The 13,564-nt window shown below is 37.7% G+C and overlaps 1 protein-coding gene across 1 annotated transcript in view; it reads right to left on the bottom strand.

The window, feature by feature from the left end:
- Window positions 1–5,860: 5,860 nt before the first annotated feature.
- Window positions 5,861–13,564, bottom strand: part of LOC135210388 (uncharacterized) — a 19,076-nt gene continuing 11,372 nt past the window's right edge. Inside the window, exon 5 of the mRNA XM_064243293.1 lies at window positions 5,861–6,010. Coding sequence (XP_064099363.1) covers window positions 5,861–6,010 — 150 coding nt within the window. The remainder of the gene's footprint in view (window positions 6,011–13,564) is intronic.

The raw sequence follows: 13,564 nt of genomic DNA, 5'->3' as shown, positions 1-13,564 counted from the left end.
AATACCCTGGAATTTGACAAGTTCAGGCAAAATACACTGGAACTTTAAAAGATCAGGCAAAAATACCATGGAACGTCAAAACTTCAGGCAACAATACATTGGAACTTCAAAAGTTCAAGCAAAAATACACTGGAACTTCAAAAGTTAACGAAAAGATGCAACGTATTATTACCCTAAAAAATTTTCCTTTACATAATTTGCGCACGTTTATCTATTTATGTATTTATTAATTTGCGCACGTTTATCTATTTATGTATTTATTAATTTGCGCACGTTTATCTATTTATGTATTTCTTTGTTAATGTTTTTCTAATAACTGGTCTCTTCTTTCTGTATTTCCTATTATACCTTCTGTTACTTCTTTCAAATGAACACCAAATTCGTTGGACCTTGAATTTCAAGTCAGTGCACCTGTGGGTTTGTTCCTTATGAAAAAGATTCATATGCTGAATAATAATAATAATAATAATAATAATAATAATAATATAATAATAATAATAATATGTTTTGTTAAAAATGACTGCTGCTTCAGCACTATTAATCTTATAAAGAGTCTTCTCTATCTTTCTATGACGGCTTTCTCGTTGTTGCTTAGACTGGCGAGCAACGCACCAAAGGGCATGGTAAAATTCGGTGAGTCATTTGATTTATTATTGCTTATACAATTCTCTCTCGCTCTCTCTCTCTCTCTCTCTCTCTCTAACGCGACGTTTCCTCCTCCTGATCGACAGGACATTATCAAGCTATAACTGCTGAGGGACTGAATTCCAGTGGTTGTTGTTGTTTAAGATTAAGCTGGCCTTGTGCCAGCACGGGCTCTTGCTCACAGAGCAGCCCGTAATTACAGTGGCGAGCCTTCCTGTTCTCCGTTTTATCGTGGTGTTGCGAGCTCTCCAGTACGGTCAGAGCACTTCTCCGGTAGGTCGAGTTTTTATTGGTTCCCAAGGGAAGGTGACTCATACGGCGGGCGTTGACCAGTCTTGCCAGACCTTCTCAGGTAGGGGGTATCACCGGGAGCCTCTTGATTGGCTTCTACCTGCGTGACGTCACCCCTGGTATTATTCTCATGGTCCGGTGTTCGTTCCATGCGCGCTGGTACTTTCGTTAGGGGAGAGGGGTGTGGTGGTCCTCCTCACACACGTCGGTATCAGGAACGCTTCTTGGGTGGTATTGAGGGGAGGCTTTTCTTCGAGGATGAGCAGCGCTTCTAGGAGACGCAGACGTCGTGGGTCAGGTGCTCTCCCGATGATCTTAGTATTTCCTGACGATGTCGTCTCTCGTAATGTTTCTGTGTGTGTGATTACGGGCTCTGTGAGCAAGAGCCGTGCTGGCACAAGGCCAGCTTAATCTTAAACAACAACAACAACCACTGGAATTCAAGTTCACTCTCAGCAGTTATCGCTTGACAATGTCCTGTCGATCATGGAGGAAACGTCGCGTTAGAGAGAGAGAGAGAGAGGGGGAGAGAGAGATGAGAGAGAGAGAGAGAGAGAGAGAGAATTGTATAAGCAATAATAAATCAAATGAACTCAACCGAATTTTACCATGCCCTTTTGGTGCGTTGCTCGCCAGTCTAAGCAACAACGAGAAAGCCGTCATCAGAAAGATAGAGAAGACTCTTTATAAGATTAATAGTGCTGAAAGCAGCAGTCATTTTTAACAACATGTCTACGAGAGGGTCTCCTTCCGAAATAATAATAATAATAATATATAATAATAATAATAAATGAATATACCTATTCCTTAGAAGCTTGAATTACAAGTTAATGGCTCCTCTGTGCTTGTTCCTTATGAAAAGAACTCATGTTCTGAATAATAATAATAATAATAATAATAATAATAATAATAATAATAATACATAAAATTAAACTTCAATAAACACTATAAACACAGGTCGGTTTGTATTAACGTTTGAATACGCATATAGCTTAGAATCTAGTAACGATGAATATTTATGAATAGCACCCCTTCTGAATAATTGCGAAGAAAAAGACTAATTAATCCGTCTAACGACACAGAAGTAAACGCTACTTGAAGAGAGCTTCCAATACTTCATCCAAAATTCAGAACGAACAGTTTTGACGATATTCATTCTTATCCTTCCAGTCTAGAGAGCTCCGTAGAAGATGGTACCAAATCGCGCGCGTTTTTATATAAAACTCACCTAATGCTGCTACTTTGGTTTTGCTGTTGTTGTAGGTTAACTCTAGCTTTATGGCACCACAGGGTTTAATTCATACTGCTATGGGTCCAGATAAAATCGAGCCTTATGCAAGCGCAGGCTTGAAACTGCAGAACAGCCTCTGGGCGACGATTTACCTGAGCTGTGGCGCGAAGCTGGGACCCCTAGAGTTTTAAAAACGACAGGTATATGACTGAAACCCTAAGATACCCGACGGTTTACACATCACTAGGAAATGGAATATAAAATTTAGGCCAAAGGCCAAGAGCTAGTACCTAGGATGAGGAAGAAGTTGCTGAGAAGGAAAGTAGCAGAGGAGGAAAGTCACAAAAGAAGAAATTAGCAGAGAAGGAAATTCACAGAAAAGTAAAGTCCCACAGGAAGAAAGTCGCAGAAGTAAAGTCGCAGAGGACGAAAGCTGCACAAGAGAAAAGTTGCAGAGGAGGAAAGCCACAGAGGAGGAAAGTTGCAGAAGCGAAAAGTCACAGAGGAGGAAAGTTGCAGAGGAGGAAAGTCTCAATGAAGGAAAGCGGCAGAGGAAGAAAGTTGCAGAGGAGTATAGTCACAGAAGACAAAAGTTGCAAAGGAGCAGGTCACAGAAGGGGAAAGTCTCAGTTGAGGAAGGTCACAGAAGAGGAAAGTCCCTGAGGGGAAAAGTCACAAAGAAGGAAAGTTGCTGAGGGGGAAAGTCACAGAAGAGGAAAGTTGCTGAGGAGGAAAGTCACAGAAGAGGAAAGTTGTAGACAACGGAAGTCCCAGAGGAGAGAAGTCCCAGAGAAAAGTAATATAGGAAGAAATTCGCAGACGAGGAAAATCACAGAAGAAGAAAGTTGAAGAGAAGGAAAGCTGCTGAAGGGAAAGTCGCAGAGGACGAAAGTTGCAAATGAGAAAAGCGGCAGAGAAAGAAAGTCACGGAAGAGGAAAATCCCAGAGGAAGAGAGTCTCAGAGGAAGAAAGTTGCAGAAGAGGGAAATCAAGGAGGAGGAAAGTCGCTGAGGAGGGAAATCGCAGCGGAAGAAAGTTGCTGAAGGAGAAAGTTGCAGAGGAGGAAAGTCAAAGAGGAGGAAAATCACAGCCGAGGAAAGTAACAGAAGAGTTAAATCACAAAGGAGGAAAATCCCAGAGGAGGAAAGTTGCTGAAGGAGAAAGCTGCAGAAGAGGAAAGTTGCTGAGGAGGAAAGTCAAAGAGGAGGGAAATTGCAAAGGAAGAAAGTTGCAGAGGAGCAAAATCACAGCGGAGGAAAGTCACAGAAGAGGAAAGTCGCAGAAAAGTTAAGTCACAGAGGAGGAAAATCCCAGAGGAAGAAAGTTGCAGGATAGGAAATTCAAAGAGGAGGAAAGTCGCTGAGGAGGGAAATTGCAAAGGAAGAAAGTTGCTGAAGGAGAAAGTTGCAGTGGAAGAAAGTCAAAGAGGAGCAAAATCAAAAGTGAGGAAAGTCACGGAAGAGGAAAGTCGCAGAAGAGTTAAGTCACAGAGGAGGAAAATCGAAGAGGAAGCAAGTTGCTGAAGGAGAAAGTTGCAGAAGAGGAAAGTCAAAGAGGAGGAAAATCGCAGACTGGAGCTGTCACAGAAGACATGGGAAAAGGGGGGGGTGGGGGGGTGGGGGGTGTTGGTTGGTCCCCGTCCCAGCGCATTCGTCCTTAATGTACCGTTAAAAATCTTGAATAATAATAAGTAGGTCAGATACTTCAGTAATGAGAGAGGGAGCCTTACAATACGGTTTAAAGAGGAACGTTCCAACGCTGACGTTATGGGTTTAATAAAACAAAAAAATTGGTTTAAAATCTGCTAAAACGGGAGCGACATGATAGCTGAAAGTAATAATATATATATATATAATATATATATATATATATATATATATATATATATATATATATATATATATATATATACACACACACACTATATATATATATACTATATATATATATATATATATATATATATATATATATATATATATATATATATATATGTGTGTGTGTGTGTGTGTGTGTATATATATATATAATATATAATATATATATATATATTATGATATATAGATATATATATATGTATTCTGTATCTATATATATATATATATATATATATCTATATATATAATATATATATATATTAGAATATAAGAAAACTGGCAAAAACAAATAGGTGGTTTCTGAAAAAAGAGACTGTTTGGAAAAAGTACAAGAGATAAGCAACAATGGAGCTGTTTATGCGTCGCTCCAGGCTCTAAACGAAGAGAGAGAGAGAGAGAGAGAGAGAGAGAGAGAGAGAGAGAGAGAGAGAGAGAGAGAGATCATGTACGAAGATTGAAATGGTATTAAGAATAAAGATCAACATTTGAAAACGATAACGCAAGGATAGTGATAAAATAATACATATAAACTGAATATATATAATTCATAAGGTATGACCACAGAATATGCAAAATATATAAAGTATATTGAAATACATTACATAAATTATATCAATACAAAATAAAATACATCATAAATCATATCAAATACATAAAATAAAATATCAAGATAAAATCTATAAAAATATATATAATCTAATATAAAATATATAAAAATAAATTATATAAAATTCAATATATGAAATATATAGGATAAAAAATGAAAACTATATGAAACATATAAAGTCAACAAGAAAAAATGCGATGAAGTTACGACACTGGAATGACTGACGCGGCTTTAAGTTTTTTATATGAGTTGCTTGGCGTACTCCCAGTGATACACGGAGACTTCATCGCCACTTGATGGGAACATCTCTCTCTCTCTCCTCTCTCTCTCTCTCTCTCTCTCTCTCTCTCTCTCTCTTTCTTAATCGTTATTTTTCGTCGATTTTACATAATATAAAAATTCACCTGGAGGACATCATCATCATCATTCATCATTCCTCTCTCTCTCTCTCTCTCTCTTCTCTCTTCTGTCGAGTACCAGGTGTGCCAAGAGACCCGTGTGAAATGGCACCACCTTTTTGGGGCCATGGGTTTTCGTGTTTATCTTTTGGGCACAATTTTGGTTTCATTTTTTAAAACTTTAAAATGCTGCTGTCTGGAACAGCCTAGACTACACAGCCTGTGGATTGCTGTAGAGTCCTCTCTCTCTCTCTCTCTCTCTCTCTCCTTTTCTGGGGATGATGGGGAGAGCCACGGAATCGAATGATGTGCGGCCGAGGTAATTGTAGCACTCAGAGCCGTGGAAAATGTGGACGAGTGCCGCTACTTCAAGTCTTGAGAGCCCTCGTTTTTGGGGAGGGGTATGAGGGAGGGGTACGAGGGAGAGAAAGGGTGGTGGGGAGGGGAGAGGGGGAGGGTGGTGGAGGGGAGGAGGGAGAATGCCCTAACCGTAACCACCAACCATCACCACACACACACACACACACACACACACGGTCAAACCCTCATACTACTTGTACGTTCCTTCTACTGCTTCTTCCCTATTTTTTTCTGTTCTGTTCCTTCTTTTTTCTCCTATCTCTTTATTTTCATTCCACTTTCACCCTCCTCCTCCTTCTTCTTCTGCTGCTGCTGCAGCTACTCAAGTTTTCTCTATTTCTTCAGGCTGTCAATTCCAATCTGTGTTATTCAGTGGCTTCTGGACAGTTTTCTTTTTTTAGTTTTTTCACAAACATTACACCTTTTCTGTCCCTCTAATCCCATCTTCTGCTCATTTCTTCTTAGTCTTAATTTTTCCCCATCCTCCATCCTTCTTCTTCTTCTTCTTCTCTTCTTCTTCTTCTTCTTCTTCTTCTTCTTCTTCTTCTATTTTACTGCTGGACCAACTCAGGGGAGAAAAAAACTTCACAAAACCATTCGCCTGTAAATGAAGGCTCTGCAATTTTCAACCAGAAACCTCTCGCAGCTCAGACAGAAAGGAAGAAATGGCCGAGAAATCAATACGCGAAAAGTAAATAAGAGATGACATGAACAAGAAATAAAGTTGATTTGAGGAAGTAATTCAGTGGACGAGCACTTCAAGAAAAGTGATTAAGGAAGAAGTTGAAAATGGTAATTTTTTTTATATATTGTCTTCGATGGCAAAATTGTCTAGGATAAACTTACCACAGAGCCCCAGACACTAATATAAAAAATGTTCTGGCTAAATTCCCAAATGGGCAATATTTTTACTTATGAAAGAAGTAAATTTCTTTTACTTACACAAAACTGCAATAATCACTTACATGTTTTCATCGTCAGTAACAAAAGTATATCAATATCATAAAAATAATTTCTTGAAAATTTCTCCTGACTGCATGAAATCTACCAATGTTTATAACTTCAGCCACAGGATTTGAGATATACAACTGAGTTCTATTTCATCCCGAATCCAAGTTCTTATAAAATGGTAAATCGCTGTTACTAATTTGCAAGGAACTATTGTTTAAATATTAATCTCGCTTAAAAGCACAATTTACTGGAACTGTCCCCTTGATCAGTATTGAAACATCAGGCTGTTACTGAAGTTGCATTGGTATCAGAAAGGGTTTTAACAGCCGGGTTGGGAAGCTAGATTGCAAACCAAATGCAGATGTGCATGACACAGGATATACATGGGGATTACACTCACTGCTGATGAGCCTTCTTAGCCAGTGCATGAAATCGCTGACGTTTTGGAAGTTTTCAGTATGGCTGGTACATCCCTGCTTCTGAGTTATAAGTATTAAAAAGGCAGTGATCATTGTTTTACTTTTCTCACGACTAACATACTGTTAGGAGAAACGGCTTAATTTTGAACAAAATAAGATATAGGCCTATTAACATAAGTAACGCACAAACAAACTGCACAGCTCGTTCTTTTATTGAAATGCTGCAAGAAGCTGATAAATCTAGGAGAGAGAGAGAGAGAGAGAGGAGAGAGAGAGAGAGAGAGAGAGAGAGAGAGAGAGAGAGAGAGAGAGTTCCACAATAATTACTGGGATAATATCTGACCAGGAGGCTCAACTCCCATTTCAAGAGACTCTTGCGGTCATCAGTATCATTGTTCCTCCAGCCATTATCACAGAAACTGTCAAGGATCCAACAAGCTTAGTCTCAAGAATTTCAGGAGAATCTGTAGAGGATCCTGTTTATGCTACTAAGTACCTTGACAATAAAACAGCACCAAGTAATTGGCATCTGCATTACAGTCAGACAAGGAAAAGCAAGATAACACAACAGATAGAATATTATTGAAAACCATGGGTTACTCTGAAATTTGCACGCTCTGGTGCAGACTAAACAGCTCATCCTCGACTTAAACCAGATGGCTCTGTCAGTCATCAGCCACAGGATATGGCAACTCTCTAGGCTCTGATGTGTTTGACAGAGAGCAGAGAAATGAGGAACTCAACCTGATTCATTCCTGTCTTCCTGGAATTACACTGGCTAGTTTATCTTGTCAGTTCCGTGAAATTCAGAATCTTTTACTTGGCTTTGTTGCTTGTGGAGGTGTAAACCCATGTGGTCATTTTTCTTTTGTTTTTCGTGAAAACTGTCGATTATTTAGTCGCCAAGTTCAGCTATTTCTTGTAGTTAGCTAGAATGGGGGTCTTTGAATCTTTTTTTTTTGGAGAAACAGGGTATGTTATTCCGTATAGTAAATTTGCTTGAGGTAACTCTAGGCCTACAGATTATCATCTAATTTGTGTAACTCCATAACCTCCAAAGGTTACGTTTGTAGCTGAGTTGAATATAAAATTTAGGCAAAAGGCCGAGCACTGGGACCTATTATAATATATAGGTCATTCAGCTCTGAAACGGAAATTGACAGTGAAATGTTTGAAAGGTGTAACAGGAGGAAACCTCGAAGCGTTACACTAGAAATCAATGGTTTTGGAGAGGGTGGAAAAGTAAGATGAAGGAAGACTATATGAAAGGAGGTACAGTAAAAGAACGAAAGAGGTTTGCAGCTAGGGGGCGAAATGCACGCTGCCAAAGAACCTTAAGTAATGCCTAAAGTTTGCACCGTATGGGTCCACTGACGGAACTACTCGCCTACGGGGAATTTACGTTTGTATGTTAGAAAAGCGTCCGAGTGTCTTGATGTAACTGCCGATTCCTTATTAAGCAGTTTTGGTTTTCAAAAGGTTTTGGGTATTCCTGATACCATCTTTCTATATGCTGTAGACACAGAAATTCCTAGCTTCTGCTCACTATTTTAACACGATCTGTTCTGACTTTGGTGCCACTCGCTGGCTGGCGTTAGTCTTAAAAGCCATTTTTTTTCCACACTTAGCTGATAGTAAGTCGTGGAGATATTCCTTAGAAGTAGTACTGAATTTTTAAATAAGGGAGGGAGTGGGATAGTAGTTAACTGATAGACATTTGCAGGACTACAGGTATGTAATCGCTGGTGTTCCATTGCTTTTGGCCTTTACAAGGAGTTGGTGAGGTATTAAGTATTATTCATTAATTTCTGTTTAACATATTACAGAGTATTCAGGTGTTTACAAGTACCATATGAACTACATAAATGTTATCAGTGGTTTTCTTCAAGTTAGTGTTCTTGACCCCTTACTTTGTGGACTTGGAACAAATCTTTTTGCTTTTGTAGATGATGTACTCTGTTTACATCGATCAGACCCCCATCTCTCGACTATAGATCTACAAATGCTGAATCTTTTAAAAGTAGTAGGTCCGGGATATTAGATCTTCCTTGCCCCCCTACCCTTTCCCAAATTTCTCTCTCTTTTTTTAAGTATTTTCTTGAACTACATCTAAAGATTTTTTTTTTTAATGCAAGTTTGATTTCCGTTTCACTTTACAAAATTCATCATGAATGAAACATTAATTACAGAGAGAGAGAGGATAGAGAGAGAGAGAGAGAGAGAGAGAGAGAGAGAGAGAGAGATACAATATTATTTGGGTTCCAACGCATCTGGCACAACAACAGCAAAAAAATTCTTCCCAAAAAATTAGATATATATATATATATATATATATATATATATATATAGATATATATATTAACGTAGAAAGAAAGGGTTTTAATAAGGCCAAGAATAAATGAATAAATTACAAAGAAATTAAAAACAACTACCAAGACACCCTATTCATACGTATATCTCGAGTTCCTCGTTTTTCTATACATAAGCCTTACTTAAACATCCATTTTTTTTCCTCTCTCTCTCTACTCCTTTTCTTGCGAACTTCGCGGAAAAAACGTTTAAAACCAAGAAAGAAAACAACAGCCGTTGGAAGGTTGTTTTTTTTATTGTTTTCCTCATTACAAAGAAAAAAGCTCAAAGATGCCAAGTGTTTTTTTTTTGGGGGTTTTTTTGGGGGGGCGGGGGAGCAAAGAGGGGAAACTTACTTATATCAAACAGCTTACTTATTGAGAGCCACAGAATTCAGTCAAAAAGTTATATGTATGTATATGTATATATATATATATATATATATATATACCATATATATACATATATATATATATAGATATATATATATATATATATATATATTACACATACATTTTATATATATATATATATATATATATATATATATATATTATATATATATATATATATATATTACGAGGACTGATACATAATATTAGAAAGTCACAAATATATATACATAGAGACACTACTTACAGTATGTTCATCAGTACTGTCTGTGTAGTATATATATTTGTGACTTCTAATACTATGTATCAGTTTTTTCGTCAATGGCTTGGAATTAAGTCGAAACCGGTCAGGACCTACACCCCGCCTCTTATTTTTCACCTGTGGATACGTGTGATAAATGAATCATGTCCTAAAAGCTATTATAATTATCTATATATATATATATATAAATATAGATATATATATATATATATATATATATATATATATATATGTATATACGTATATGTGTAATTATAAAAAATCCTTCTTCACAATTTCAAGAAGACTATTTATACATCCACATTATACGGCGAGGGAGGGGAGAGAGAGAGAGAAGAGTAATTTACGGTTATTTTAGCTGACGTCAAAACGTTGGTTATTCGCGCCTTAATGAACTGAATAGGAAACTGAAAAAATAGTATATTATTTATTTTTAACCTATAATATCATATGCATATATATATATATATATATATATAATAAATATATATATTTAGTATAGAAAGGTTTATTTGCCACGATGCAAAAAAAATGAAAAAACGAGTTTGGCCGAGTACTTTCGGTCCTATTCGGCACTCGTTTCTTCATTTTTTTTTTCCTTCGGCAAATAAAAAACCTTTATTTATACATAACATCACGTTTTATATACTTCGTGATCAGTTTTCATATATATATATATATATATATATATATATATATATATATATATATATATATATATATATATATATTATATATAATATATATGTATATATATATTATATATATATATATATATATATATAAAATATAATATACGTATATATATACACCTATATATACACATATTTTACATTAGTCATATTTGTAAATAGAAAAAATCTCACATGAAGAGAACTAATGAGAGAGAGAGAGAGAGAGAGAGAGAGAGAGAGAGAGAGAGAGAGAAGCACCCGCCAAGATGTGAGAGCGTAAACCCGAGGACGGAGCAAGCAGCTGGGAGCTCAGAGGCTCCGAAATCCGTAAGCCGGGACGCCCCTACCGACGAAGGCATTCTGAGGGGCCTCCTCCCCCTCGTTCGAGAGTAATCTACCCACACGGGTCTCCTGTGATATCGATAATATTGGCGAGGAAGCCGCCCCTAGTCCCTCTCTCTGGCTGGCCTTGGCCGGCCCATGTGAGGACAAATAGCAGAGACTGAGGGGTGGAGCGGTGTGAGGGGGGGGGGGGGGGCCGGCGGGGGTGGGGGGCGGCTTCAACGATATGCTATGATAAGATTCGAAATTGCACATAGACTTATTTCAAAACAAGGGCGTGATGATTTGGCTTAATAAGGTGAATTAGTTTATTTTTAGTTATTTGAGCATATACATATCAAGAAGGCATATATAAATATCACACACACACACACACACACAACACTTACTAATATATATATATATATATATATATATATATATATATTATATATATATCGCGGTATGGGTGTATATATAAGTATATTTTATAGATAAGTATATACACATTTTGTACATACATACATACATACATATAAAAACAGAAACAAGACAACATCAGAAGCAGCAACAAAATTAATATATTTACAATAATAATAATAATATAAGATAAAGACCCCTCCCCTCACTCAAGATGGATTCTTCTCTCTGGCTCTCCCTAGCTAAATTAAAATATCGATTTAAACAGCCACCCAATCAGAGGGAACACACGCCACAGTAAGGAGCACTACTACTACTAGCCCAAATGCTACTTGGAGGGTTTTGTCACAGTATGACCGACAGGAATGCGTCTTATGCTTGCTTTGCTTTCCTTTGCTTTGGTCAGCTGCTTCTGCTGCTGTTGATGGGATAAGTACTACTCCAGCTGTCAGGATGCTCTCTCTCTCTCGCTCTCTCTCTCTCTCTCTCTCTCTCTCTCTCTACTCTCTCTCTCTCGTTTATTCTCGTTTTTCGTCTCTTTCTCTCATCCATTCTCTTTTCGAAATGTCTTTTCACGTAAGAATTTATATAATGTCCTCTCTCTCTCTCTCTCTCTCTCTCTCTCTCTCTCTCTCCCCCCTCTCTCTCTCTCTCGTCCTCTTACTCCTCAGTGCATCCTAAGAAAAAGCGACAGTCTTACACACACCACCACACACACAGGAGATACAGTAGAAAAAATAAAATGAAAAATAAATGCGATTAGTAATACTATATAACCGTACAGCCTTGTAACAGGACTATTAACTCCTTTGCAAAGATGGGATGCATTTGCAACATAGCACGTTTGTTTGTGTAACTTACTTGCACAGGGCAAGGAAAACAATCACATGCAAACATTGTGTGGATGTTAGTTTTATACACAAACGTGCACGAAGTTGTGTGTGTCCACAACACACACACACACACACATATATATATATCGGTGATTACTATTTTCTACATGATCCTGTATACATACATACATACATACATACATACATACATATATATATATATATATATATATATATATTATATATATATATATATGCGCATGTGTGTGCAGGTGTATCCAAAAGTCCCTCCCTCGAAAAAGAAACTTCCACTAAAACTACAGATTTTTTGTTTTTTAACTCATAAAAAGTGAAAACGACAAAATGTAAAATACTATTAAAATACCTAGAGAGAGAGAGAGAGAGAGGAAAGTGTTGAGTTTGCTCTGACATTTGAAGTCCGATAAGTTTTTATATTTTATTTCTTTATTTTTTTCCTTTTTTCTTTATTTTCTTTCTTTTTTCCTTTTATTCAGAGATTCGTGATTGACTTTCAGGTTACCGATAGTTTTAAAGCTGATGGCAGCCAATTTTTCCTTTTATATATTTTCTTTTGTATATGCATATATTTTTATTAAAAAGGTTGAAAAAAAGAAAAAAAAGATGTAGGGCAGGTGGGAGGGGGGAGGGAAAGGGGAGGTGAAGGGAGGGAGGGGGGGGTGTTTTTGGAGGGGCGGTCCTTCAAAGATTCCTATCGACTCTCTAGAAACCCAGCAGAGAAACCAAGCAAAGAAACCCAGTAAAGAGAAAACTAATAGAGAAAACCGAACAAGGAAACATAGAAAAGAAACCCAACAGAGATAACAGAGAAACCTCATATTGAAACCCAGCAGAAAAATGAAACTAAGAAAAGAAACCTAACCCAACAGAGAAACCTAGAATTGAAACCTAAGCAGAGAGAGAAACAGAAGCGAAGACACCCAAGCAGAGACACCAACCAGGAAAATAAACCCAGCAGATATACCTACAAAACACCCACTAGAGAAATCCATTAGAGAAACCAAAAACCCAGCAAAGAAACCAACCAGCAGAGAGAAACCCAGTACCGAAACCCAGAAAAGAAGCACAGCGGAAAAACCCAACAGGGAAACCCAGTGGAGAGACCTAGCACCAAAACTCAGGAGAGAAACCCAGCTGGACACAGAAACCCAGTTGAGAAACCCTGCAGAAAGAAACCCAACAGAGGAAACACAAAAGAAAAACCCATCGGAGAAACTTAAAAATAGGAACCCAACAGTGAAACGCACCAGAAAAACCCAGAAAAGAAACCCAACAGAAAAACCCAGGAGAGAAACCCACCAACGCAACCAGAAACCGAGCAGATACCTAACAAATTCAACAGAGAAACACCCAGCAGGGAAACCACTAGAGAAACCCAGCTGAGAGAAACCGTCACCACCAGCAGTAGGTGATCTCTGGCCATAAACAAGGGTCCAACAAAGCGTCCCTGCGGCCCAACGCCTGTAGCAGAAAGGTCGTAAAATACGATCCTCCT

Source organism: Macrobrachium nipponense, chromosome 39 (assembly GCF_015104395.2).
Source record: "Macrobrachium nipponense isolate FS-2020 chromosome 39, ASM1510439v2, whole genome shotgun sequence".
NCBI classification, from domain to species: Eukaryota; Metazoa; Arthropoda; class Malacostraca; order Decapoda; family Palaemonidae; genus Macrobrachium; species Macrobrachium nipponense.
This window is presented reverse-complemented; position numbering and strand designations above follow the sequence as displayed.